Here is a 24601-nt window from a genome sequence, read left to right on the forward strand (position 1 = left end):
CCAGAGAATTAAAAGGATCAAAATGCAGGACAGTACCCTTGATATGTTTGTCACTACCTTCTGGTGGGAAGACAGCAGTAAGTAAAGAAACCTTGGCCCTAAACACAGATGAGAGCCAGCTGCTCCCAGGTCAAGTGCATGTGGAGACTGTACTACAGAGCTTGGAAGTTGCTGCGTTAGGGGCTTCTACCGTCTAAGGAAGACGACTGAGCACCCAATAGGGAAATGGCTGTGTGTGCCCATGCTCCCATATAATGCTCCCATATAATAGGGAAATACAATAGGGAAATGGCTGTGTGTGCCCATGCTCCCATATAACTTCTCATATAAATGACTGGGGGGGAAAGAAACTGGGGGGAAACATTTTCCCTGTAAATGAAGGCAACATTGGTTTATCACTAACCGTTCAGATTCTGAAGGTATTAATATGACTGGAAAGACCATCTGAGGCTTGTACAGTCCTGGCATAAGTCTAAATCCTGGTTAATGATGTTTCTTCTTTAGCAGCACATTATGCTACATCTTCCTTTGCCTTTTACATGTCTTGGAAAGAGAAAAGCAAGAGGGGACTGGAGACTTGGGCTTTCTGGGGCCTAGGGCGGTTGGGGCAGCAGAGGATGATGCCACCATCCTTACTCTACAACTTCACTATTGTCTTATGGGGACTTTTTTCCTGTGGGCTTTCACCCAGCAAAAGCAGCAGCCGTCAATCATATGCTTGCCAGAGACATTCTTATTATAGGGAAGGAGAAACTACGCAGAAGTAGCCTGCCTAGCACTATGTTCCTAAGTTTTAATGGTTGGCAAACCCCGAGAGGAAGTTAGGACCCTTGGCGATGTACATAGCAGCATTGTACAGCTACCCTCTAAACTTGAGTCATAGAATGGAGAGCCCAGGAGGAATCGGGAATCCTGGCTTGTATTTCCTGATGACCAATGACTTCTGCATAGCACTGTTCACAACCACACCTTCTCTGCCTCATTTCTTCTGTGAAGTAAATACTGGCAGCAGATCTTGTTTGCTGGGATCCTATTGATTTTTGTTGTTTGTTTGTTTGTTTGTTTGTTTTGACAGGATGTCACTCTCATGCAGGCTGGAGTGTAGTGGTGTGATCATAGCTTACTGCAGCCTCCAACTCCTGGGCTCAAGTGATCCTGCCTTAGCATCCGGAGTAGCTAGGACTACAGGCACGTGCCAGCACAACTGGCTAATTTAAAAGAAAAAAAAAATGTAAAGATGGGATCTGGCTATGTTGCCCAAGCTGGTTTTGAATTCCTGAGCTCAAGCTATCCTCCCACCTTGACCTCCTAAAGTGCTGGGATTAAAGGCATGAGCCACCATTTCCTGCCAAGGTCTTTGAAAGCACTAGCTAGCTCAGTGTTTATCACTGGTGTTAATTATGTAGCCAGTTCTATGCTTTATTTACTTTTTTCCCTTGTGTACAGAAGAAACCTGTGATTTAGGAGGGAGCTTATAGGGGAAGTTCTGAGTGACAAATCAGCATAACACATTTAAATTGACAAATGAGCATGTGTCTTGGTTGGCAGGCAGGGAGCAGGTCAATGACCTACTCAGGAAGAGAATGGGGTCTTAGGTCTAACTTGTGGCCCATGATAAGCTATGAGTCACTCTTAGAACAGTGCACCTCGACCATGGCCAGCGTCCTGTGTGAGTTCCTTGTACTTGGACTCCTTTCTGTATCCTTGGCACCCTCTTGAAGTTAACCTCGAAATAACCCTGGTCCAACTCTAGCCCTCTCTTCAGGGTTTAACTGCCTTTCACAACTCTCATGACAGGAAAATCATATTGTAACAGTGGGTGCATTCTAGAAATGTATTTTGCTGTTGGAACTCTGGCATTAACATGATACTAAGAAAAGAGTGTAGGACTAAAGAGCAAAAAGATAGAGAGTCAAGGCCCGTGCTGCCATGTAAATGGTTGTGTGATCAATCTCAAAGAGAATACTTAACCCCTGCATCTAATTTCCTGAGTGGGGACAATTCCTGTAAGATAGGTTTGTAAACCTACAGGTTTCCTATAAAATGGTTTGTAAATGGTAAGATGCTAGGCAAACAGACAAGATTGTTGTCTAGCAACTAAGATTACAGACCAATTCTACCTGACAGTTTCCCTTCTGCAAGTTGGGAATGATGAAGTTTTCCCCTTCCAGTGAGGAAGCATGCAGCTGTGGATAATACCACACTAGGAGATGGAGAAAGTCAGAATCATCTCCAGTGAGTCCTTCCCTAAACCTCTATCTTCACTGTAGACCTGGAGGAGGGATAGGCAGAAGCCTCTTGTGGCAGTAAACAGATCCGTTTATGACAGAAACAGGGCCAGAACAGAGCTTGTTTATATATATATATAGTCCCTTTGCCAGTGTTTTCATACCTGATCAGTGTTCAGCAGCCCCCTTGGAGATTTCTGATATTGGTGATTCCCAGTGTATCTGAGGCAGAAGTAGAAGGAAGGAAGAGGGTGAAACGTTTATGCAACAACATCTTAGGGGAAAGTGAGGTCATTTACGGTCACTAGGACAGTTTGAGTAACGTAGACTCATAACCACCTTTAGGATCCCCCTTTTTTTTCCTTTCAGCTTCTCTCCTTCTCCCTCCTAGTTTCTGTGCCCGCAAAGTTGGACAAGTGTAACTCAGCACAGAGGCCCCTGTGCTATGAGTGTGATCCGACGTTCTCGGGCGCTTTGGCAATGAGCCTCATACGCAAGTGAAGTCTTTAAGTCACAGCAAAATACTAGAGCTTGAGCCAGTTTACACAAAAACACTTTAATTGACAGTATACAATTTTCCAAAATATATTTTTGTAAGAAAATGCAATAATTAACTATCGTTTTTACAAACAAGTTTCTCAGTAAATTCCAGTGTACTTCAGACCCCTGTCCACTAAGACACATATGATCCCCCACTTCCTGGGCAAACTGTTGAACATTCACTACAGACAAAAAGACCCACACTAAAGAGTCATGTGCGCCCTCCCTCCATGTTGTTTGCAGCAGACCTGAGGGATCAGCTAGTGACAATGACAAAAGCTATGCTACAGTTTTACTCTTGCCCTCTCTGCCTCCCCCACCTTGTTTCCTTGGTCCCTCAGTCCTGTTGGAATAAATTCCATACATGAAAGCTCATCCAAAACTTGTTTCTTGGCAGAAAGAATTGTTCACTTACATCTTAAACCTAAATGATTCAGAGAAGGTATAGAAGACCAGTTCTTATTTTTGTGTTCATGCCCTCCTTAGCCTTGCTAGGGTAAGAACTAGGAAAAGAATTCTGTCCTTTGTGTCATTCTGGTGCCTTCGAGGAGCAATTCTTAATTTACTGATTATTCCTTCTGAGGCACACAGTCTGCGGATCCAGGTTTTAATCTTGTTTCTGTCCTGACCCATGTGATTTTGAGGAAGTCACTTTATCTTTGTGAGCTTCAGATTATCTTTTTCTCTAGAAAAAGATTGGACTAGATCTTGAAATACCTTTCTCCATGACTAGAGGGTTGCCTGCCAACCAGAGCATATTGACCCCAACCTTTACTGTAATGGGGCTGTGACTTCGCTGGGGAGGGGGGCAGGGTTGCATTTTAAAATTTAAAAAAAAAACACCTGATCTACAAGACAAATACTTTATCATAAGTTTGTCTTGTTATATTTCATTTTTTGTTAAAAAAAAAAAAAATCAAGCAAAAACTTGTCATTTCCAGTAAGACATTTACATTCCTGTCCAGAGAAAAAACTTGGCCATCACCCAGGTAACATAATGGTTTTTCAAAGTATGTTCACTTAAAGCAGTGCAGGGTGGATTAACATGGCCACTGTATTTACATTATCCAAAAAAATCTGTGTATATGTATCAGTTTGAACTTGTTCTTGAAAGTTTCTCCAGTATATTGTCCAAAAAGATAAAGCTCAAGAAGTGGTTTAAATAAACTTTCTGCTAGCTTTCCTTATCAAGCGGGAAAAAAATCTGGTGTCTAGACTAGATTAAACCCGTATTCTGTCTTATGATGCAAAGAATATTCTGTACCTCCTTCATAAGCATTGCTCCCCACTCACATGACAGTAGGCTTCCCAGTCACCATACTCGTGGTTTCTGGCCTTCTGTGCAGCTTGGGGAAACCACAGTTTACCACTGAAAGAGTTGATAAACTGTCTTTGCTACAACCTGTTTAAGTCATGCTGAGCTTCTGGTGTTCCCCTTACCTCTTCCCAGACCCAGAATCTGAATTATCAGAGAGCATTTAGAACCCAGTAAAGGTGGCAGAAGATGATGACCTTTATAGATGCATGGCTGTTTGGCCTGTTGACATAGGTGTCCTGGTGGCAAGAGCGAGGCAAGGTGTCAGATTCTGAAGCTGCCCTAAGACTAGACTAACATAGTTTGGATGAATATAAAGAACCTCTGAATCAGCCCAAAGCTTCTCCAGGTTCTCCTTGGACACAGCGATGGAGTCAGCAGAGTCAGGACCAACCTGGCTAGGCACTCTGCTCTCTAGTCCTTGCCAGTCATCATCTGTCTCCAAGAGGCCATAGGGTTGCAGCCTTTGATCAATTTGCAGAGGCCTATTTGCTGTCTGTCGAAAGCCCTGGCTGGTGAAGTGTGTCCCAGGATCAGCAAAGGAGCAATAATCCAGTCTGACCAACAGAAACCTACTGGGTGGAGAGAACCCAGCGCTGGGCAAGAAGGAAGCAAACGCCTCACTCGAGCCTAACAAGATTTCCTGTTTCCCCCCAAACGGGCACTGTTCTCCATCCTGCCCACCTCCAAACACCAGAGCGTTGGGGCAGATGTTTTCGGACCTTGTTAGCCTCACATCCCCCAACTCCTGGGAAACTCACTGGGGCCCTAAGTGAACCCTTGGCCTTCCTTTCCCCCTACGATATCAGATGGCTACAGGCTGTGAGGAAGGAATTAGGCAGACGGGGCTGGACAGAGATCTTCCCCAGCCCCTCCCTCTACCCTTTTAAAAAGTAAGCCTTCCAGAGTGGATAGCCTATTTCATCAGAACTACTGCAGCCTGAGCCTGACTCTTAAGACCCTGGAGGTATGGCGTTTCACCCGAAAAATGGCAATTTTCATTCCCCTAAGCAGTTCTGCCCATTTTCCTACTTGATACCAGGGAATTTATGCCCAGAATGATGGAGACCATGGCGAAAGTTCAACATTCCACACAGGATTCCCCCTTCTCAATCAGATGAAACCTTGCTATGCCCACTGCTTAGGAACCTCCTACATGGCAGCTAACTGCTCAGCCCATAAAAGTCCTGTATTGGGGAATAGACATAGCTTTGTGGTTCCCTGAGATGCCACCAGAAACTGCAAGAGAACTGCAGCAGCCCCACTAGGCTCACAGAGAAGAGGAACAGCAAGGCCTAGCTCCAGGCCAGGACAGTGAGATGTTCGCACAACAGTCTGTCCCCCAGGCTGCCCTTCATGCACCCAGCATGCACTGCGCTTTGCAGGCCCCTCTTTCCCTGTGGCACAGGAGAATCAGAATGAGTGTGATGAGCTAACTGGGAGTCTGCAAGTGTCTGAGCTTTGGCCTTTGGCAGTGGAGGGCTGGGTTAGAAAACAACTACAACAAAACGCTCAGCAACTTGAAATGTCCCTGAGTTTCCTATGACATACAGAGGAAAGCCTGTCCTTCCTGGCTGCTTTAATGGATTGTCTCTGAAGACACATCGCTGATGGGGGGGCCCTGGGAAGGCCTCTCCTGCAGCCACCGCTCCTTCATACTGGGTCTCAGGGAGTCACTCCCATCAGCTGAGCAGTGAACAAGAAAAGGAACACGCTGCTTTCAGTAGCTACAGCAGATTGTAGTCCCTGGTGGACATGGAAGCCCAAAGAAGATCATGGGGAGCCTCTGCAAGGAGTGCCAGGGGCAAGGGGCCAGTGTTCCTGCTGACCCCCTCATCAGCTGCCCTGAGACACCAGCCTGGATTGAAGAGTGTCCCTTTCTCTCTCCACCTGCACATGGGCCCCCTAAGCAGACCTGGTTCACGCAGGGAGACCTGTGTGAGTTAAGCCCCGATCTCACGAGGCAAATGTGAGAAAATCAGAATCCAGAACAACGGGTTGGTTCAAGGTTATGAATAACCTGTGCTAATCCCAGAGGCCCCAGGACAGAGTAAGTGGGAACACGCACTGAGTGTAGGGTGGGGTAAGAACATAGAGGGTGGGAAGACGGGTACACAAGGCTGGGGTAGGAGAAGGAAAACCTGGGAGCTGGACTTACAGGTCGTCAGATCCCACTGAGCCAGGATGTAGCCCTGCCCTCCTTTCCAGCCCAGCCGCCTGCTGGAGTTTCACCCCTGCCCGGGACTGCTCTGGACGGAGGGCACACGTGAACACAGCAGTGTGGCATGGTGCAAATGGAATCTTTGTTCTCATCCTGACTCTGTCACCAAGTGGCTCTGACCTTGGGCAAGTCACTTACCCTCCTCAGGTCTCGGCAACCTCACTGCGGAATGAAGGCATTCCACTAGTTCATCTCTAAAGTCCCTTGCGTGGCTTTTTCTTGATCTCCCTCATCATCCAGCAGCACTGAGCTCAGGCACTAGTGGGTTATTTTACAGGAGGAATCTGGACAGAATGTGATTTGTTCAGCTCGAAAAGGGAAAAATTAAGGCCCTGGGGGGATTGGGAGGGGACACCCCTTGGAGTTCACTCTCCCTCCCCAGTCTTTCCCTTCCCCGTCCAAACGGCACTTGGGGTGGTCGGTCCGGAGCTCTGCAGTGCTGCTGGAGGCCACTGGCAGACCGGACTAGAGGTGTGTGTCTTCCTCCTCATCCAGGTCGTCCTTGGTCAGGTTGTCCAGAGGGACGATCCAGCTGTCCCCTAGCTCCCCGTTGAGGCTGACCACCTTCTTCTCCTGCATCTCAGAAGAGGTCTCCATCACTTCCAGTGTCGGGTTGTCATGGTAACCATTCTCCACCGTCTGCAGCTCCTCTGTTAGCCGTTGCTAGAGTGGGGAAGGTGACCAGTGAGAAGGGGGTTTCAGAGGGCTCGGAGCTTAATATAGCGCATGTACCCCTCCCACTCCGGAGCCCCACTGTAGCTAAAGCAGGCCCTCATTGCTCCCCTGTGGGGCTGGCTGCTCCTGGTGGTCATTCTGGCTCTCAGCCTTCCCGGAACTAGTTTGGAACAAAGACTTGCCCCTCACCCTCACCCTGGTGGCAGACCGGTGAAGTCAGTGGAGATGGACTTTGTTCTCCAGAGTCCTCTAAGCTCTTTCCTCCCCTTCATCCCTTCCCCCAAAACCTCCTCTCCAGACACCTACTTCACCTATCGTAATGAATGGGGAAAGATCATTTAAAAATGACCTGTCTTGGGCTGGGTGACTGAGCCCTCTCTAAGATGGGTACGGTGTCTCTACAACCATCCCTGCCTCAGATAGCAGCCATCTGGCAGAAGGGCTTTCTGTCCCTCTCAAACACAACCTTGAGTGCATGCTAGAATCACCTGGGGAGCGTTTTAACAACTACACTGATGGACTCAGAGATTCTGTTTGAATTGGTGTGGGAGGCAGTCAGGCAAGGGAATTTTTTCTCAAGTTCCCTACAGGGTGCAGGCAGGAGTGAGAACCACGGGTCTGGGTGGCACCGTCATGGCGGGAATTCTAGTAAGGTAGGTGGAAAAATTTTTGGTTAGACAGGAACACCTAGACCTGCTTCTATCAATGAATCCTCAGACCAGCTCTGCAAGCAGGTTATCCCTGCTATGCAGATGAGGAACCTGACGTCCAAAGAGCTCATCTGACTGACTTTCTCAAAGTCAGGGCCAGGACTTAAACCAAATCTCCCTGACTCCAGTCTGGGCGTGGTGGCTCACCCCTGTAATCCCAGCACTTCGGAAGGCTGGGGCGAGCAGATTGCTTGAGGTCAGGAGTTCGAGACCAGCCTGGCCAACATGGCGAAACCCCATCTCTACTAAAAATACAAAAATTAGGCGGGCATGGTGGTTGGCACCTGTAATCCCAGCTACTGGGGAGGCTGAGGTAGAAGAATCACTTGAACCCGAGAGGTGGAGGTTGCAGTGAGCTGAGATCTCACCACTGCACTCCAGCCTGGGTGACAGAGCAAGACACTGTCTGAAAAAAATAACAATAATCAAATAAAAAGTAAGACTTCCTGACTCCAAAGCCCACGCCGTGTCCTCTGCCACGCTGCCTCTGTAATGCTCTGTGGACTGAGGCGGCTGCCCATCAGGGATGGCCTCTGCCCATTAGAAAGGGTCCAGGGCCTGCTCCCTTTTCCTTTTCTGCAACTTGGGAATCACGAGGGGAGGGTTCCTCTGGTGACCTGGGCTGCTTCCTCTGTGTGGCCGCAAACAGCTGCTTACCTGGTCCTTCCTCTGGGAGAGGCGCTGGTGGCAGCAGCCATAGAGGGCCGCCACGAGGAGCAGGAAGGATGCCATGCAGACGATGGTGATGATGAGGGGCATGCTGAAGCGGTCCTCGGCCTCCTCCGGTGGCCCCTGGTCCCCCAGCTGCATGTGACTGACCCCTGCCTGCACAGGAAGTGGCAGAAAACAGTCTGGGGGCACCCTCTCTCCATCAGCCCCCCGGCTTCACTGCAGAGCCCTTCTGCTTGCAGTTTGCTGGGGTCCGTGCCACCACCCTCATCTACATGCAGGCACGTGATGGGGTTCCTCCCCACAGAGAGAGGGTAGTAACCAGACCTCCCACAAGGGGCTTCTACTCTGTCCCCACACTTGGGGGGCCGCTTACGTCCTTTAGTTCATCCCATTTGTCCTTCAGCCGCTCGTACACATCCTTGGCAGGGAACTTAGCTGTGGGAGAGAAGGGAGACGCTGTCCAATGGCCCAGCCCAGAGAAAGGCAGTGGGGGACGGGGACTGCACCCCAAGAGAGGGACGCAGGTATCTCAGTCTCGTCTCCTGAGTGTGTCTCTTGGGTGACCTGGGAGGGGGTGTGGCTTGGCAGTTCTTAGGGAACAGAAGGGGTACCACTGTGACCCACCCTCCAATGTGGCTCCTGCACGCCCCCATTCCCACCCATGCAGGCCTCAGCCTAGTCCCCCTTGCCCTCCGCCCAGGCCCCCTTGCCCTCCACTCACTGTGAATAGTGATTTCTTTGACGGCCACTGCCTGACTTCCTTGAATGCGTGCCAGCCGTATGCTGCACTCATCTTGGGTCCGGTTGAAGGTGGCTTTGACTGCTTGACATATCAGCGTGACCAGCTTCTCATCTGGAGGGCCCCCTGCCTATGGTGGGGAGAGCGCAGGTGACTCCGCGGGGAGTGTGACAGCAGCCTAGGCCTGTAGGGCTGCCCTCCAGCTCCGTTGGGAGAATACTGTTGCTCTGCTAGAACCTGCCTCCCTCTCCAGCCCCAGCTGGTGCTCCATGCCAGCCAGCCAGGAGCCAAGGGTTGCGCGCTGTTCTCCTGGGCCAGCTCCTGCCTCCTCTGCCTCGTTCCCATCAGCTTGTTTCCCGCACTGTGTTTATCTGGTCTATGCTTGCACCTTTCATTCCTTTCACCTTAGTGCCCCTTTTTTCCCTCCAAGCTATTCGTGGATTGGGGGTCTTTTTCATCTCCATTCCTAGAAAGGGCTAGAGTGGGGGCACTGCACAGCGACCCCACCCCACAACCTGTGGGGAGACTCCAGTTCCCCCTGAACTCCCATTCACCAGCCTTTCATGCCCAATTCAGAGAAATCAGGTGAGGAGGCTGCAGCTCTCAGCAGAAGGGTCTCTACCCTCAAAGCTGAAATCCACGTGCCTTGCCCTAGGCAGAGCCTCTGGCTCTGAAGCCACGGACAGGCTGACAGGGGAAGGGGCCTCCACTGAGTAAGGGAACAGGTGGAATCTTGACGCTACCCCTAGGATATCTTGGAGGAGTCTTATTTAGCTCTAAGAAGAAAGATTATGGCTGACGTGGCTTTAGGGCTGAGGATGAAGAGAGGTATGGGCAGCTTTTTTTACCCAGTTATGCCATGCCATCTAGGGGCACCCCTCCCTGGGGTTTCTCTGACCTGATTCCGGAATAAATATCTAAGACAAAGAAAAGGACTCTAGGGATGGCTTAGCACAGAACCCATACAAACCACCCCTAAGGTTTCTACCAGAATTTCCTTAAGCTCACTCATTCCCCACCCTGACATCAGGAAGGGATCCAGGGTTTTCCATCTTCCTTTTCTAGCAAGGAAAAAAAAAAAATGTTTCTCACAAACAATCATACAGCCTGCCAAGCTACATCCAAAAGAGGGTCTGAGGAATGGCTGGGCGGGTACCTGACTGTCCCCAGAGCCCATCTCACGCAATGCCTGCCTTGTCCAATAAGCCCAACCCTAGGAGAACACTGCTGCCTTTTAAAACTCTGGTCAAGATGAAGGCTTTTGTAAAGTTCACTTGGAAAATGCCGGCATAATGGACACCGAAAAGAAAACAACTGCAGAAAATTCAGGCAGCATTGAAGTGTTGTAAGCCCAAATTCTCCGTCCTACTATAGACACAGTGTTCGGGTCTGTTGTAGTTCTGGTTCCTAGGGGGTGGCTGCAAAAAACCGGCACTGACCAGGAGAGGGCAGCAGTGAGCCAACCATCTCCAGCACCCACAGCGCTCAGCAGCTATTTACTGAGTGTGCACGGCGCATCCCCAGACCAAAGCCTTTGGCCCCAGGGAGACCAGCAGCCTGAAGGCTGTTCACACACTGCTATACCTCCCTCACACGGGTGTGCTCACACACACACACACACCACCCAGACTGGAGAACTGCTGGCAGTGGCTCCTGCATTCCTGGGCCCTTTTCTCTCCCACCCATCCCGTCAGCAACTCAGGTTAGAGGGAGAATCTCCCAGGACTGTTCGTCCATCAAGGCTCTCAGATAGTCCACAGACCGGGAAATGTGAAGCCACAGACGATTAAAGCCGAGAGACTCAGGCAGACTACACCTCTCATTTTCTCTCTCTCTTTTTTTTTTTTTCTGTAGAAACGGAGTCTCCCTATGTTGCTCCGGCTGGTCTTGAACTTCTCGCCTCAAGCAAACTTCCTGCCTCAGCTTCTCAAAGCGTTGGGATTACAGGTGTAAGCCACTACACCTGGCCTCACCTCTCGTTTTCAACTGAGACATCTAAAACCCAAAGAGATCAACTCGCCAAAGTCACTCCCAGAACTAAGGGCAAACAGGAACTAGGATCAGGGTCCCTCAACTCAGCATACTGGGAATAGTCACACAGTGAAACCCGAGGAAACCGGGGGGCGAGGGGGTTCAGTCCTGTGGGTGTGTCCTGACTTAGAGAAGTCTAAACCTCGGTCTGTCGCTCTATAAGATGGGAAAGGACCACTTCCTACTAGGAAGAAATGAGGGCCAGAAAGCGAATGCGCCTTAGAAATACGCTTAAAAATGCACTTAGAAAGAACATGCATTCCCTCTCCCTCCCTCAGCCCTGCTGCGAGCCTGCAGCTGGGGGCTCAGATCAGCGAGCTACTCACACAGAGGGTGTTTCTTGTGAGGTTCAGGATGAGGTGCTTCTCACTTGGCATCTCAGGAGCCTCACACTTGGTCTGCAAGAAGCCACTGAGATTAAGGTTTGGGTTCATAGGGAATCTTTGACACTTCCTCCCAACTAAGGGGTGACCCAGATAGGAAGGAGTTCATGGCAAGCTGGAGGCATGGCTGGACCCATTCCAGAACCAGGTATGTCCTGGCTGCGTGGCTTGAGGGCAGCCCAAACCAGGACCAGGCTAACCAGGGAGAGGGAGGAGCTAACGGGTAAGTGCTGCTCAAAGCCCCAGCCAGGGGCCCTGGGTTGGAGGAAAGAACAGAAAACTTGTCTTAAAGCCCCTTCTACCCGAGTCTGGGTTCTCATACTTGCCCCACACCCGCCGGAGTTACCCAGTTACTCCCAGGAGCCAAGGTGGGAGAAGGTGTTATCGGTGGGTCGGTTATCGGAGAAGGTGTTATTGGTGGGTCGGGGTATCGGTGGGTCGTTGATGCTGCCGTTGGGCTGGAGCTCATGGTCTCTGGCAGGGGAGACGTTCTCAATGCCATTGTCAGGCTTGTGGGCTGCACTGTCCCCTTGGAGGAAGGGGCCATAGAGCTGGCTGGCATCTGGCTGGAGGTCTGTTCAGTTCTTTGCAAGATAACTGATGGCGCTGTCATTGGGAAAACGAGGGTAATGGGCAAAGATGAGTGCACCCTCGTGAGAAAGGACAGTCTTTTCTCGCTCTAATAGTTTTCCCAGGTTCTTTGGTCTTACTTCCCACAGAGACGGAAGAAGCGGACTGACTCCTATGACAAGCCAGTGGAATAACCCGGCAAAGGAAGTCACAGCGGCTGCAGTGAACATTCACCAACCACTTACTGTGTGCAAGGGACTAAGTGCTTCAAAGGTACTTTCCTACTGAATCCTCATAACAACCCTGTGGGGAAGGAATCGTCACCGTCCCTATTTCATAAACAAGGAAACTGAGGCTCCGAGGAGCTCAGTGATTTGCCCAAGTTCCCATGCCAACAAGTGGCAGGGCAGGGATTCGAATCCAGGATGATCTCAGCAGGAGCCCACACTCTACTGTGTGGCACCCTCCTGTAGAGTGGTGGCCTGCTGACTTCAGACAGCAGCAACATCACCTTCTGATACGCAGCAACATCACCAGGGAGCACTCAGAAATTCTGGGTCCACAGATCTGAGATGGGTCATGATCTTAAGGCTCATGATCCACAGGTAGATTGTGAAATTGATTTACTAGGTTAAGACCAGCTCTTATAAATACATACATACATACATACATACATACATACATACATACATACGTATTGGCCAGGCGCGGTGGCTCATACCTGTAATCCCAGTAATTTTGGGAGGCCAAGGTGGGCAGATCACCCAAGGTCAGGAGTTCAAGACCAGCCTGGCCAACATGGTGAAACCCTGTCTCTACTTAAAAAAAAAAAAAAATTAGCCAGGTGTGGTGGTGCACACCTGTAGTCTCAGCTACTCAGGAGGCTGAGGCAGGAGAATCACTTGAACCCGGAGGTGGAGGTTGCAGTGAGCAGAGTTCGTGCCACTGCACTCCAGCCTGGGTGACAGAGCGAGAGACTCCATCTCAAAAATAAATAAACAGGTATGGAATAGAAACTATTCCCCTCTCGGGTTCAAGCAATTCTCCTGCCTCAGCCTCCTGAGTAGCTTTACAGGCGCCCACCACCACACCCAGCTAATGTTTGTATTTTTAGTAGAGACAGGGCTTCGCCATGTTGGCCAGGTTGGTCTTGAACTCCTGACCTCAGGTGATCCACCTGCCTCAGCCTCCCAAAGTGCTGCGATTACAGGCATGAGCCATCATGCCCTGTAATCAGGCCCTGAAAAGTTTCTTGGTGCTTGAAGAAAGCCAGGCATTACTTACGTGGGGTGGTGATCATCCCCGAGCTTGTGGAGGTGTGGCCAGGGCTAGCCACAGTGCTTGAACTGCTTGAACTGCTTGAAGCTGTCATAAGATGGTCATGTCCCGAGCTTGTTGGGGTGGCCACAGGATGCGTCGAAGTGGGTTGTGAGGGGCTGACTGGATTTGTAGGGTGATGGGTCGTTGGATGTTCTACCTTAGTGGATGAGAAGTCTGTGGTCACACTGTGGCTGCGTTGACCCCCAGAGTTAGTTGTATTTTCTGCTCCATTCTGGCTGCTTGTGGTGTCAGGTTTCACTGTGGTCGTGGAGATTGCAACTGTAGTGGCGTCTGCACCTTGCGTGCTGCTCCCAGAGCCCTTGTTGGCGGTAGTAGTGTTTGAGCAGCATCCTGTAGTCTCGGTAGTGGTGACTGGGCCTGAGGTTTGCGAAACCTGGGTTGTAGTCCCCGGTGAGTCAATGGACACACCACGGGTGCTCGCCGTGGTCGGGGACGAGGTGTTCATGGCCTTGGAAGTGGGGACTGTGCTCTGCTGGACTGTAGCTGTAGTGGAGACACTGGATGCTGAAGTCAGGTTTTGCCTGACAGTGGTTTTCGGTGTTGTGTTAGATGGGTTCTTAGTAGCCGGGGCTGCTGTTTGCAAAGACAACACAGAATGGAGTTAGGGCTGGGAGACTTCCTCACCACACTTCTCCAGCTCTTCCCCAGGATTCAGAGGTCTTGCTCGCAGTCCTGCCGTCTGCCTTGCTGAAGGCCTGGGTCTTTGGTAAATCCCGAATTTTCTGAGGTTCCAGAAACCTCTAAGAGGGCAGCTTGGAGTGCAGCAGGGTCAGAAAAGCGAAACGCTGCTGACGGGGAAGCCAGGCCAGCAAGGCCCACCACACGTGGAGGCTGTCGTGCACACCTTGCCCTCCCCATCCGGCCCCACGCACATCCCCCTTAAGTTGCTCAATATGCTACCCCAGAACCAGCCGCCAGGCACAGCTCTGTCTCCTCCTCCCCAGCTCCCAGGCACATGGCCCACAGAAAATTCCACCGACTAATGCTTCCTGAACTGCCCTGGCCTTGTTCTGAGCTTAAGCAAAAAAACACACGGGCCCTGTTCTCATGGAAGTTAAATCTAGGAGAAACTGATGATAAACTGAAATTACACAAATTACTATTTCAGTACTAGGTGAGCTGTGCCAAGAAAGAAAGGCCGAGTGCCCAGACTGCATGCAGCATGGCGGCTTCACCTGCCATTTCTTGAGGAAATGGGTTTTGTGTCAGGCAGTGGAGACGCAATGGTGAACACGACACAGAGAGTCGTACCCTCGAGGCGCTTACAGTCTGGTGGAGAGGCAGAGACTACACACGTGGACAGAGCACGGAGGAAGTGAGGAAGGAAAGGATGCAGAGGCGAGCAGGGAGGAACCATGTCGAGCGAGGGAAGGAAAGGCATCTCTGCAGTGACGGTTAAGCTAAGTCCTGAAGGGTAACAAGGAGAATGCTTTGTGAAGAATGGGAGGAAAAGTGTCCCTGGCAGAAGGAACAGAATCTGCAAAGCCCCCGAGTAGGGAAAGGAGCTGAAAGAAGACAAGCAGGAATGGAGTTGGGTGAGGAGGGGTCAGGCACAGGGCTGAGAAAATACAGGGTCTTATGACAGTGACAGCAACTGAATGTCCAAACCAGACATTTTTGAGAATAAAAGGCTCTCTTAAAAATCACATTCGGCCAGGTGCGGTGGCTCATGCCTATAATCCCAGCACTTTGGGAGGTTGAGGCAGGCAGATCACTTAAGGTTGAGGAGTTACAGACTAGTTTGGCCAATGAAGAGAAACCCCGTCTCTACTAAAAATACAAAATAAATCAGCCGGGTGTGGTGGTGCAGCCTGTAGTCCCGGCTACTCAGGAGGCTGAGGCAGGAGAACCGCTTGAACCCGGGAGGCAGAGGTCGCAGTGAGCTGAGATGGTGTCACTGCACTCCAGCCTAGGCGACAGAGCAAGACTCTGTCTCAAAAAAATAAAAATAAAAAAATCATATCCTACGCAGAATGAGACATAAGATCATCCTCCTCAGAGGCCAAAATGCAGATTCCAGATTTTATTCTTGATGCAAAAAAGCAGCCACTGAAGGCATTAAAGCAAGGAAGTTTTATAGGATGACTTACAGAGAAACCTGTTCCTGCTGCTTTGGGGAATGCAGACTGGAAAGAAGAGCGTGTGGAAGAGGGAAGAGAAGTTAGGAGGCAATTGCAGTAATCCAGATGGAATGAACAGCGTTGGCCACAGGAAGCTATTGACACTGGAGACAAAAGGCAGATAGCGTAAAGACTGTTTTGGAGATCAACTGCTTGCTGATGTCCTAAGTGAGGGAAGAAGAGAATCTAAGTTGATTCTTAGTTTTCTGTCTGGAGCAGAAGGGAGTGGTGGGAAGGGGGCTGCTGGCTGCATCCCGTTCTCTGTACCAGCCAACACCCATACCATTTCTCTATATTTGGGAGTTCTGCACCCCATGAGACTTGATGGCAGCAGAATCTGCCTCCTATGGCAATGCTCCTATGAAAATGCCAGCTCTTTGCCTTGCCAGCCTCCCCTGGGATGAGCATAAGCAGGTGGCAGTGCCACCATGAATGAGCAGTCTCATTCCAGCCGTGAGGGGCTCTGCAGGCAAGAGTGGTGACATCATGCATGGAGGTGAGGCCAAGCAGGCCAAGCACTCATCCCGGGCTGCAGCGCCACCTGGTGCTTGGCATGGGTAAGCAGCGCTGGCCTCCCTGGATCACTTCTACAGCCTGGCTTGGGTGATGTTCAAAGTAGCTCTGAATGTTGTGGCCTCCAGCAATCCCAGCTACTCCATACACTGGACAGTATCTAAAATCTTTTACACACACATTTTGCTACTGAAAAGCAGAAATGTTTATCAGGAGTAGCTGCCGGCGGCAAGACTTCAGGGATTGGTTGTCAGGCCTTATTGGGGACAAAGGGCAGTCAAAATTCTACAAGTATTAAGGAATACTTGCAAGTGTCCCGTGACATCTCAAGGATAAGCAATGACATTATCACCTCTAATCTAAAGTGAAGTGCCCAGGAAGTGGCTTTGGTGTGGCCCCGTGGCTGCTGCCAGAGTATGAAAGGCACACTCACCAAATCTGTTTTAAAAAGCAATACAGGCTGGGCGCGGTGGCTCACACCTGTAATCCCAGCACTTTGGGAGGCCAAGGCAGGTGGATCACCTAAGGTCAGGAGTTTGACACCAGCCTGGCCAACATGGTGAAACTTTGCCTCTACTAAAAATAAAAAATTACCCAGGTGTGGTGGTGGGTGCCTGTAATCCCAGCAACTCAGGAGGCTGAGGCAGGAGAATTTTTTGAACCCGGGAGGCAGAGGTTGTAGTGAGCTGAGATCATGCCACTGCACTCCAGCCTGGGTGACAGAGTGAAACACGGTCTCAAAAAAAAGAAAAAAAAAAAAAAAGCAGTGCAATGTGAGGGTTTGACAGGCATTTTTTCTTCTTAGTAGTTCATAAAATAACAGTGTTTCTTACTATTGATGGCATCATAGTGTCATCTGGCAAGATACTAGATTGCAAAGGGACTATATCAGCGTATTTGGGGAATTAAGGAGTATGTGGGATGATTTTTTTGTTTTGTTTTGTTTGTGAGACAGGATCTTGCTCTGTTGCCCAGGCTGGAGTACAGTGGCACAATCAGGACTCACTACAGCCTCCACCTCCTGGGCTCAATCAGTCCTCCCACCTCAGCCTCTGAGTAGCTGAGACCACAAGCACGCACCACCACACCCAGCTAATTTTTTTTATAATTTGTAGAGACAAGATCTCGCTATAATGGCCAGGCTGGTCTCAAACTCCTAGGCTCAAGTGATCCTCCAGCCTCGGCCTCCCAAAGTGCTGGGATTACAGGTGTGAACCACAGCACCCAGCCCTGGATGGTTGCTTCTTAACAATGGTGAACAGCTTAAAACAGGATTTCTCAATTCTGAAACTACTGGCATTTTGAACTGGATATTTCTTGTTATGGGAAGTTGTCCTATGCATTATACACAGAATGTTTAGTAACGTTCCTGGCCTCTACCTATTAGATGCAAGTAATACACATGCACGCCCCTTTCCGGTTGTAACCACGAAAAATGTCTCCAGATATTGCCAGATGTCTCCTGAGGGAGACAAAATCACTGCCAGTGGAAACTACTGATTTAAAGAAAGAGAACAACAAATTCAAATTCCTAAATCCTCCTATGAAAGCACAGACTGAAAACCAGAGACTTTCCAAGAACACATTCAAGGAGTCTCTTTGTTTGCAGCTGAAGGGCTGAGATGGCCAAAAGACTTTAAAAGCTTGATTCCATGAGTTGCCGAATTACGGTGTTAACTTAATTCATAACCTCACCAGGTCTCTTATGTGAAAATAGAACCTAGAGAATTTGTTTTTTTTTTGAGATGGAGTTTCGCTCTTCTTGCCCAAGTTGGAGTGCAATGGCGCAATCTCAGCTCACTGCAACCTCTGCCTCCCGGGTTCACGCGATTCTCCTGCCTCAGCCTCCCGAGTAGCTGAAATTACAAGCTCACGCCATCATGCCCAACTAATTTTTTGTATTTTTAGTAGAAATGGGGTTTCACCATGTTAGCAAGGCTGGTCTCGAACTCCTGACCTCAGATGCTCCACCCACCTTAGCCTCCCAAAGTGCAGGGATTACAGGCGTGAGCCACCGTGCCTGGCCAACGTAGAGAATTAAATGGTGACATGAGAGGGTGTAGATGAATCAGACTACCCATAAATCTCCATCTTCAATGGAATTCACTTGCCAGGAAGCGCTACCACTGCTCTCCTGTAAGATTCTCAATAACCTCACTTGAGCTCATTGGCACCGAAAGCCAGATCTCATCATGATCCCCACCACTCTTTATTTTCTTCAAACCTGTAACAACAGTCAGATTCCAGCATGTCCCAGGAGGAAAAACACAGACTCTGACCTAGGAGAAGGCTCACACACTAAAAATATCTACAAAAAAATTTGCAAATACTTATGGATATTTACCATAAAGGTGCTGTATCAAAAGGAGGATGATCATAATTTTACATCAGGCTGAATTATGGGTACGCATACCATAGGTTTGGGATCCAATATACTGACTCCAGCTGCTACAGGTAGTTCTCATTGCTTTCTTAGTTGGATGACTGAAACCTGGACTCAATGGAAATCCACATTAAATAAAGCTGAGTTGTCAGAAATACCCTGGAACAATGCATAGGAAGAAATGCAAAGTCTTGGCTGGGCACAGTGGTTCATGCCTGTAATCCCAGCAATTTGGGAGGCCAAGTTGGATGAATCACGAGGTCAGGAGTTCAAGACCAGCCTGGTCAACATGGTGAAACCCCATCTCTACTAAAAATACAAAAATTAGCCGGGCATGTTGGTGCACACCTGTAATCCTGGCTACTCAGGAGGCTGAGGCAGTAGAATTGCTTGAACCCGGGAGATTGCACCACTGCACTCCAGCCTGGGGGACAGAGTGACACTCTGTCTCAAGGGAAAAAAAAAAAAAAGGCAAAGTCTTGGAAAGACAGAATGTTTATCATGTCTGTCCTGCTCGCTCATGTTCTGGTGTGTCATGAGAACTCAAATGACACTCCCTTTACAAGGCTTTGGGCAACATAATTCATGACTTCTAAGATTCACATCTTTCCGTGTCTCTGAAATGAGAATGTATTATAAATAACGCTTTGACTGTGGTGCTTTTTCTTTTTTTTCGAGACCAGGGTCTTGCTCTGTTACCTAGGTTGTAGTGCAGTGGCATGATCTGGGCTCACTGAAGCATCAAACTCCGGGGCTCAAGTGATCCTTCCGCCTCAGCTTCCCAAGTAGCTGGGAGCACAGGTGTGCACTATGACACCTGAGAAATTTTGTAGAGACAGGATCTCCCTATGTTGTCCAGGCTGGTCGTGAACTCCTGTGCTCAAGTGATCCTCCTACCTTAGCCTCCCAAATTGCTGGGATTACAGGTGCGAGCCACCATGCCTGGCTTTTTTTCTAAGTGGTTCATAAAATAATAGTGCATCTTATAACTGATGGTGGCTTGGATTTGATTACATTTGGGATATTGTTAAGAGGACTATTCACATGTTCTGAGAACTCTGTGGCTGTCCTTCACTGGTCAGGTATGTTAATAGGAAATGCTGCTGATTTCAGTGGGGATGGACACCAGGTTCCTTGGTGTAGAGAAAATAATAGAATTTCATTTCCAGGAAAAAAGGTGTGTGTGCTTCCACAGTGGGCAGCAAGACCAGCGTGGCGATCACAATGGTGTAACCACGGCTATTTCGAGCAGCAGCTAAGAGCTTATGTGCTCTTTCGGATCAGAATGGTTAGGCAGCTCACTGACTTCCTAGGTGTAGGGTCCGCAAACTGGGAACTGTGTTGATTCACGATAGAGAACGCAGCCACTTAACCAGGTCCCAGAACTCAATGTTTTCACGGACTCAGTGTTCCTTGAATGAATCGTGCATTTCTTTCCTATGGCTGCGTTAACAAATGACTACAAACTAGGTGGCTACAGACAACATAAATATATTCTCTCACGGTTCTGGATGCTAGACGTCCGAGACTGGCAGGGGTAAGCTCCCTCCAAAGGTAGCAGGGAAGACTCTTTTCCTGCTTCTTATCAGCAATCCTGGCTGCTCCTTGGCTTGTAGCTGTGTCACTGCGATCTCTGGCTCCATCAACACATGACCTTCCTCCTATAACTCTCCATTTTTTTTTTTTTTTGAGATGGAGTCTCTGTCTCCCAGGCTGGAGTGCAATGGCATGATCTCCACTCACTGCAACCTCTGCCTCGTGGGTTCAAGCAATTCTCATGCCTCAGCCTCCCAAGTACCTGGGACCACAAGGTGTGTACCACCATGCCAGGGTAATTTTTGTATTTTTAATGGAGATGTGGTTTCACCATGTTAGCCAGGCTGGTCTCGAACTCCTGACCTCAGGTGATCCACCTTGCCTGGCCCCCCGAAGTGCTGGGATTACAGGCTGGGATTATAGGCGTGAGCCACTGGGCCCGGCCGCATAGCTCTCCTCTTATAAGGATAGCAGTCATTGGATTTAGAGCCCTCCCTAATCCAGTATGACTTCATCTTAACTTGATTACATCTGCAAAGACCCTATTTCTAATAGGGTCACCTGCACATGTACCAGGTACCAGAGATTAGGACCTGAACATGTCTTTTTCGGGGGCAATGCCATTCGCTCTCCTAATCTGCTCTCCTACATCTTCGTATAAAAACCAGGAGTCTTTCAAATATTAGAAATTAATTCTGTCTGCTTTAAAGAGAAAGTAAATCTATTAAAAAGATAGTGCATTGGCTAATAAAATACTCGAGGTGACAAAAGAATCAAGCATAAGTCAGAAACAGCGCTCAAGACCTCCTCTCCTGAACTGGTCTGCTGAGGCCATCACTTCTACCACCATTGAGCATCAGCAGTTCGCACCACTGGCAACATTAGTGTTGGATACTGGATTTTATTGGGGACGAGAGTGTTTAAGGATGCTGTCCGTAAGAGGTCTTTCCATTTACTTTTATGACTGGCACCATGGGGAATCCCTGGGGTTCTAGCCATATTCCTTCCTGCTTCATTAGCCACATGTAGGGTTCACACTAAGTCTGATTAAATTTAACGGGCCACTGACTCCGCTGTAGAGTGAGCTCCTTGGTAAAGCCTATGGTCTGTGGGGTAATTGTGATGGTGAATAAAGCATCCTGGGAGTCCAGCGCTGCTGACAGAAACGTGGCAGCCTGGAGGGTACATGCAGGTCCGGAACGGGCCGCCCTCCACCACGGCCACTTGGCCACGGGTCCACAGCGCCATCATTAGGCGATGGAGAAAGAAACTGATATGCAGAAGGGATCATCTTGCCCATCTGATTACCCAGAACCTTCTCCAGAGCCAGGCAAACATCCTCATACTCCAGACCTATCCCTGTGGGTCCCTCCACATGCCTGCCTAACCTTCCGAGTCACACTGATTCTCCACTGCTGTTCCTTCTGAGTTCCCTAGCATTGCTTTAAAAATCATTAGCTCCTGCCGATGAATCTGTTCAGAACCTCGCCTCAGTGGACCTTTCTTCAAAAACAAAAGACCAGAAATGTATTCTTTAAAGTCCGGGTCATTGGGAGAATTTTGTTTCTACACCACCCTTCGGGATCCCCGCTAAATAGAGCTTTTCTCCTGTCACCGTCCACTTTTGGCTGGTACTAGCATATTACCCCAAATCATATAAAACCAGGTTTGGCTTTTTCACTCCTCATTCAGCTGATCACAGGGAACTAATTCTCTTAGAGACCTTTAGGTATGGGTGGCGGCAGGAACAGGCATTCTGAGGGTATAAGCCGTGCTGCAATTTCCATTGTCCTCCTTTAGAACCAACCCAGGCCTGGTCCTCTATCTACCACCTTCAATCTGACAATGGAAAGCCACAAAACAAACCTAAAGAAAAAAATGGAAGAATGAAAGAACAACCAAAGAAATAGAAAGCAAAATACAATAGCAAATATCAAAATCAAAAACTAGTTTTATTAAACGGGCTAATAAAGTACCAAAAAGTCTTTGGAGAAGTTGATCAAAAGGGAAAAAAAAATCCAAAGGCATAAGTAAACAATGTGAGGTACAAAAATAATAATAGATATTTAAAGCATAATATCTTATGGGCAAATACTTATAAATTTGAAGCAGATGAGATAGACAAATTTCTTTCTCTTTTTTGAGACAGGGTCTCACTCTGTCCCACAGGCTGGAGTGCAATGGTGTGATCTTGGCTCATTACAACTTCCTGGGGTCAAGCAATCCTCCTACTTCAGCCTCCTGGGTAGCTGGGACTACAGGCATGTACCACCACTACACCCAGCTAAAATTTTTGTATTTTTTGTAGAGAGAGGGTTTCACCATGTTGCCCAGGCTGGTCTCAAATTCCTGGGCTCAAGCGATCCATCGGCCTCGGCCTCCCAAAGTGCTGGGACGACAGATATGAGACACTGTGCCTTGCTACAAATTTCTTGGGAAAAGGAAAAGCTTACCAGAGTGACTCAAGGAAAATGGAAATAATCATTTATCCTATAATCATAAAGAAATTGAGCCTTTCCAACTTGGGTGCGGTAAAATGGCTCCTGCAAAGAAGGGTGGTAAGAAGAAAGGCCATTCTACCATCAACGAGGTGGTGACCGAGAATGTACCATCAACAATCCCAAGAGCATCCTGGAGTGGACTTCAAGCAGCATGCCCCTCAGGTACTCACAAAGATCCAGAAATTTGCCATGAAGGAGATGGGAACTCCAGATGTGCGCATTGATACCAGGCTCATCAAAGCTGTCTGGGCCAAAGGAATAAAGAATGTCCCATACCTATCTATCCCTGTCCGGTTGTCCAGGAAACAGGATGAAGATCCACCAAACAAGCTCTATACTTTGGTTACCCACGTGCCTGTTACCACTTTCAAAAATCTATAGACAGTCAATGTGGATGAGAAATAACTGCTGACTGTCGAGTACATCAAATAAAGTTATAAAACCACAAAAAAGGGAAAAAAAATAAATTGAGTAGTTACTTTTATCATAAAGAAACTCCAAAACAGGATTCAAAGATCAAATCATTCTGGCCTTACGTGAACTTTCTATAGCACAGTCTGTTCTGTTCTAATATGTGTCTGTAAAAGGAATTGTTTCATATACAGTTGTCCATCCACAAAACATGAAAAGCACAAACCAAAGAAAAAGACTGATACATTTAGCATCAAAGTTAAGAATTTGTGTTCATCAAAAGAAACAATAGGACTTCCGGTTTCAGCTAATGAGAGCAGACTGGAAAGAACTTTGCTCCTACTCTGACTACAAGAAAAAAGCTGAGAGGCTGGACATGGTGGCTTACACGTGTATTCCCAGTACTTTGGGAGGCTGAGGCGGGTGGATCACTTGAGGTCAGGAGTTCGAGGTCAGCCTGGCCAATATATGGTGAAACCCCATCTCTACTAAAAATATAAAAATTAGCCAGGCGTGGTGGCGGGCGCCGGTAATCCCAGCTACTCAGGAGGCTGAGGTAGGAGAATCACTTGAACCCGAGAGGCGGAGGCTACACTGAGCTGAGATTGTGCCATTGTACTCCAGCCTGGGTGACTCCATCCCAAAAAAAAGACTCCGTCTCAAAAAAAAAAGAAAAAAAGAAAAAAAAAAAAGTTGAGAAGCCAAAAAGTTATGACTTTTCTTGAGTCCTGAGGTCATGAAGAAAACAACCTTAAAAAGTGGAGATGGATGGACAACTGCAGGGAGCAACCCAACCAGGGCACTTGCTTTACCTGGGACATGGGCAAAGTTCAGTAAGAAGATTAAGGCCAATTTTTTTTTTTTGAAACGGAGTCTTGCTCTGTCACCCAGGCTGGAGTGCAGTGGCATGATCTCGGCTCACTGCAACCTCTGCCTCCAAGGTTCAAGTGATTCTCCGGCCTCAGCCTCCTGAGCAGCTGGGCGTATAGGCACACACCCATGCTCAGTTGTATTTTTAGTAGAGAAGGGGTTTCACCATGTTGGTCAGGCTGGTCTCGAACTCCTGACCTTGTGATCCACCCACCTTGTGCTGATCCCAAAGCGCTGGATTACAGACGTGAGCCACCGCACCCAGCTGATTAAAGACAAATTTTAAATGAGTTTCTAAAAGCTGTGGATGGGTTCTTATGAAAATGTGAAGCCCTATGAGCTGCAGGCTTTTAAGGTCCACAACACAGGGCAGTTTACTCCTAGGAACCCCATCAGGTGTTCACAGGAAGCCTTGAAAAAGCAACCCCTTATGGGTGGGGCTGGCTGGGGAAAGAAAGAGCCGGTGCTGAAACTCCATACCCTCCACATCACTATAGGGCAGGAAAAAAGCCTTTCAGGTGGAGGTCAACAAAATCTCCGGCCTGAGGGCACTGGCGGAAACCTCCCACAGCCAGGGAAGAGAACGGGAAAAATAAAACAGCTCCTTACTCCTGAAGCTAAACCCAGCTGCAACATCTAGGTAAGAGGCGGGAATTCGAGTGAAGGCCACACCCTCAAGCTCAGCTTCCCAGTGCCTGAGGGAGACTTAAACAGAACACCAGGAAATGGTCCCCTCCCCTGTTCTACAAGGCCAGCAAGTGTGAAGTAAAAAACAGTGGAGCAGCATGGCGCAGTGGCTCATGCCTGTAATCCCAGCACTTTGGGAGGCCAAGGCGGGTAGA

General features: G+C 48.7%; 1 protein-coding gene across 2 annotated transcripts in view; it reads right to left on the minus strand.

The window, feature by feature from the left end:
• Positions 1 to 2768: 2768 nt before the first annotated feature.
• The window catches only part of PODXL (podocalyxin like), a 56691-nt gene continuing 34858 nt past the window's right edge, over positions 2769 to 24601 (minus strand). Inside the window, exons 2-8 of one of the 2 annotated variants that reach the window (XM_038004390.2) lie at positions 13369 to 13995; positions 11861 to 12120; positions 11458 to 11529; positions 9083 to 9230; positions 8735 to 8796; positions 8347 to 8514; positions 2769 to 6967 (exon numbers count right to left, since the gene is read on the minus strand). In XM_038004390.2, coding sequence (XP_037860318.2) covers positions 6770 to 6967; positions 8347 to 8514; positions 8735 to 8796; positions 9083 to 9230; positions 11458 to 11529; positions 11861 to 12120; positions 13369 to 13995 — 1535 coding nt within the window. In that variant the 3' untranslated portion in view covers positions 2769 to 6769. Of the gene's footprint in view, positions 6968 to 8346; positions 8515 to 8734; positions 8797 to 9082; positions 9231 to 11457; positions 11530 to 11860; positions 12121 to 13368; positions 13999 to 24601 lie in introns of both variants that reach the window. The other variant, XM_007982955.3, reaches the window with a different exon arrangement.

Source organism: Chlorocebus sabaeus, chromosome 21 (assembly GCF_047675955.1).
Source record: "Chlorocebus sabaeus isolate Y175 chromosome 21, mChlSab1.0.hap1, whole genome shotgun sequence".
Classification (NCBI taxonomy): Eukaryota; Metazoa; Chordata; class Mammalia; order Primates; family Cercopithecidae; genus Chlorocebus; species Chlorocebus sabaeus.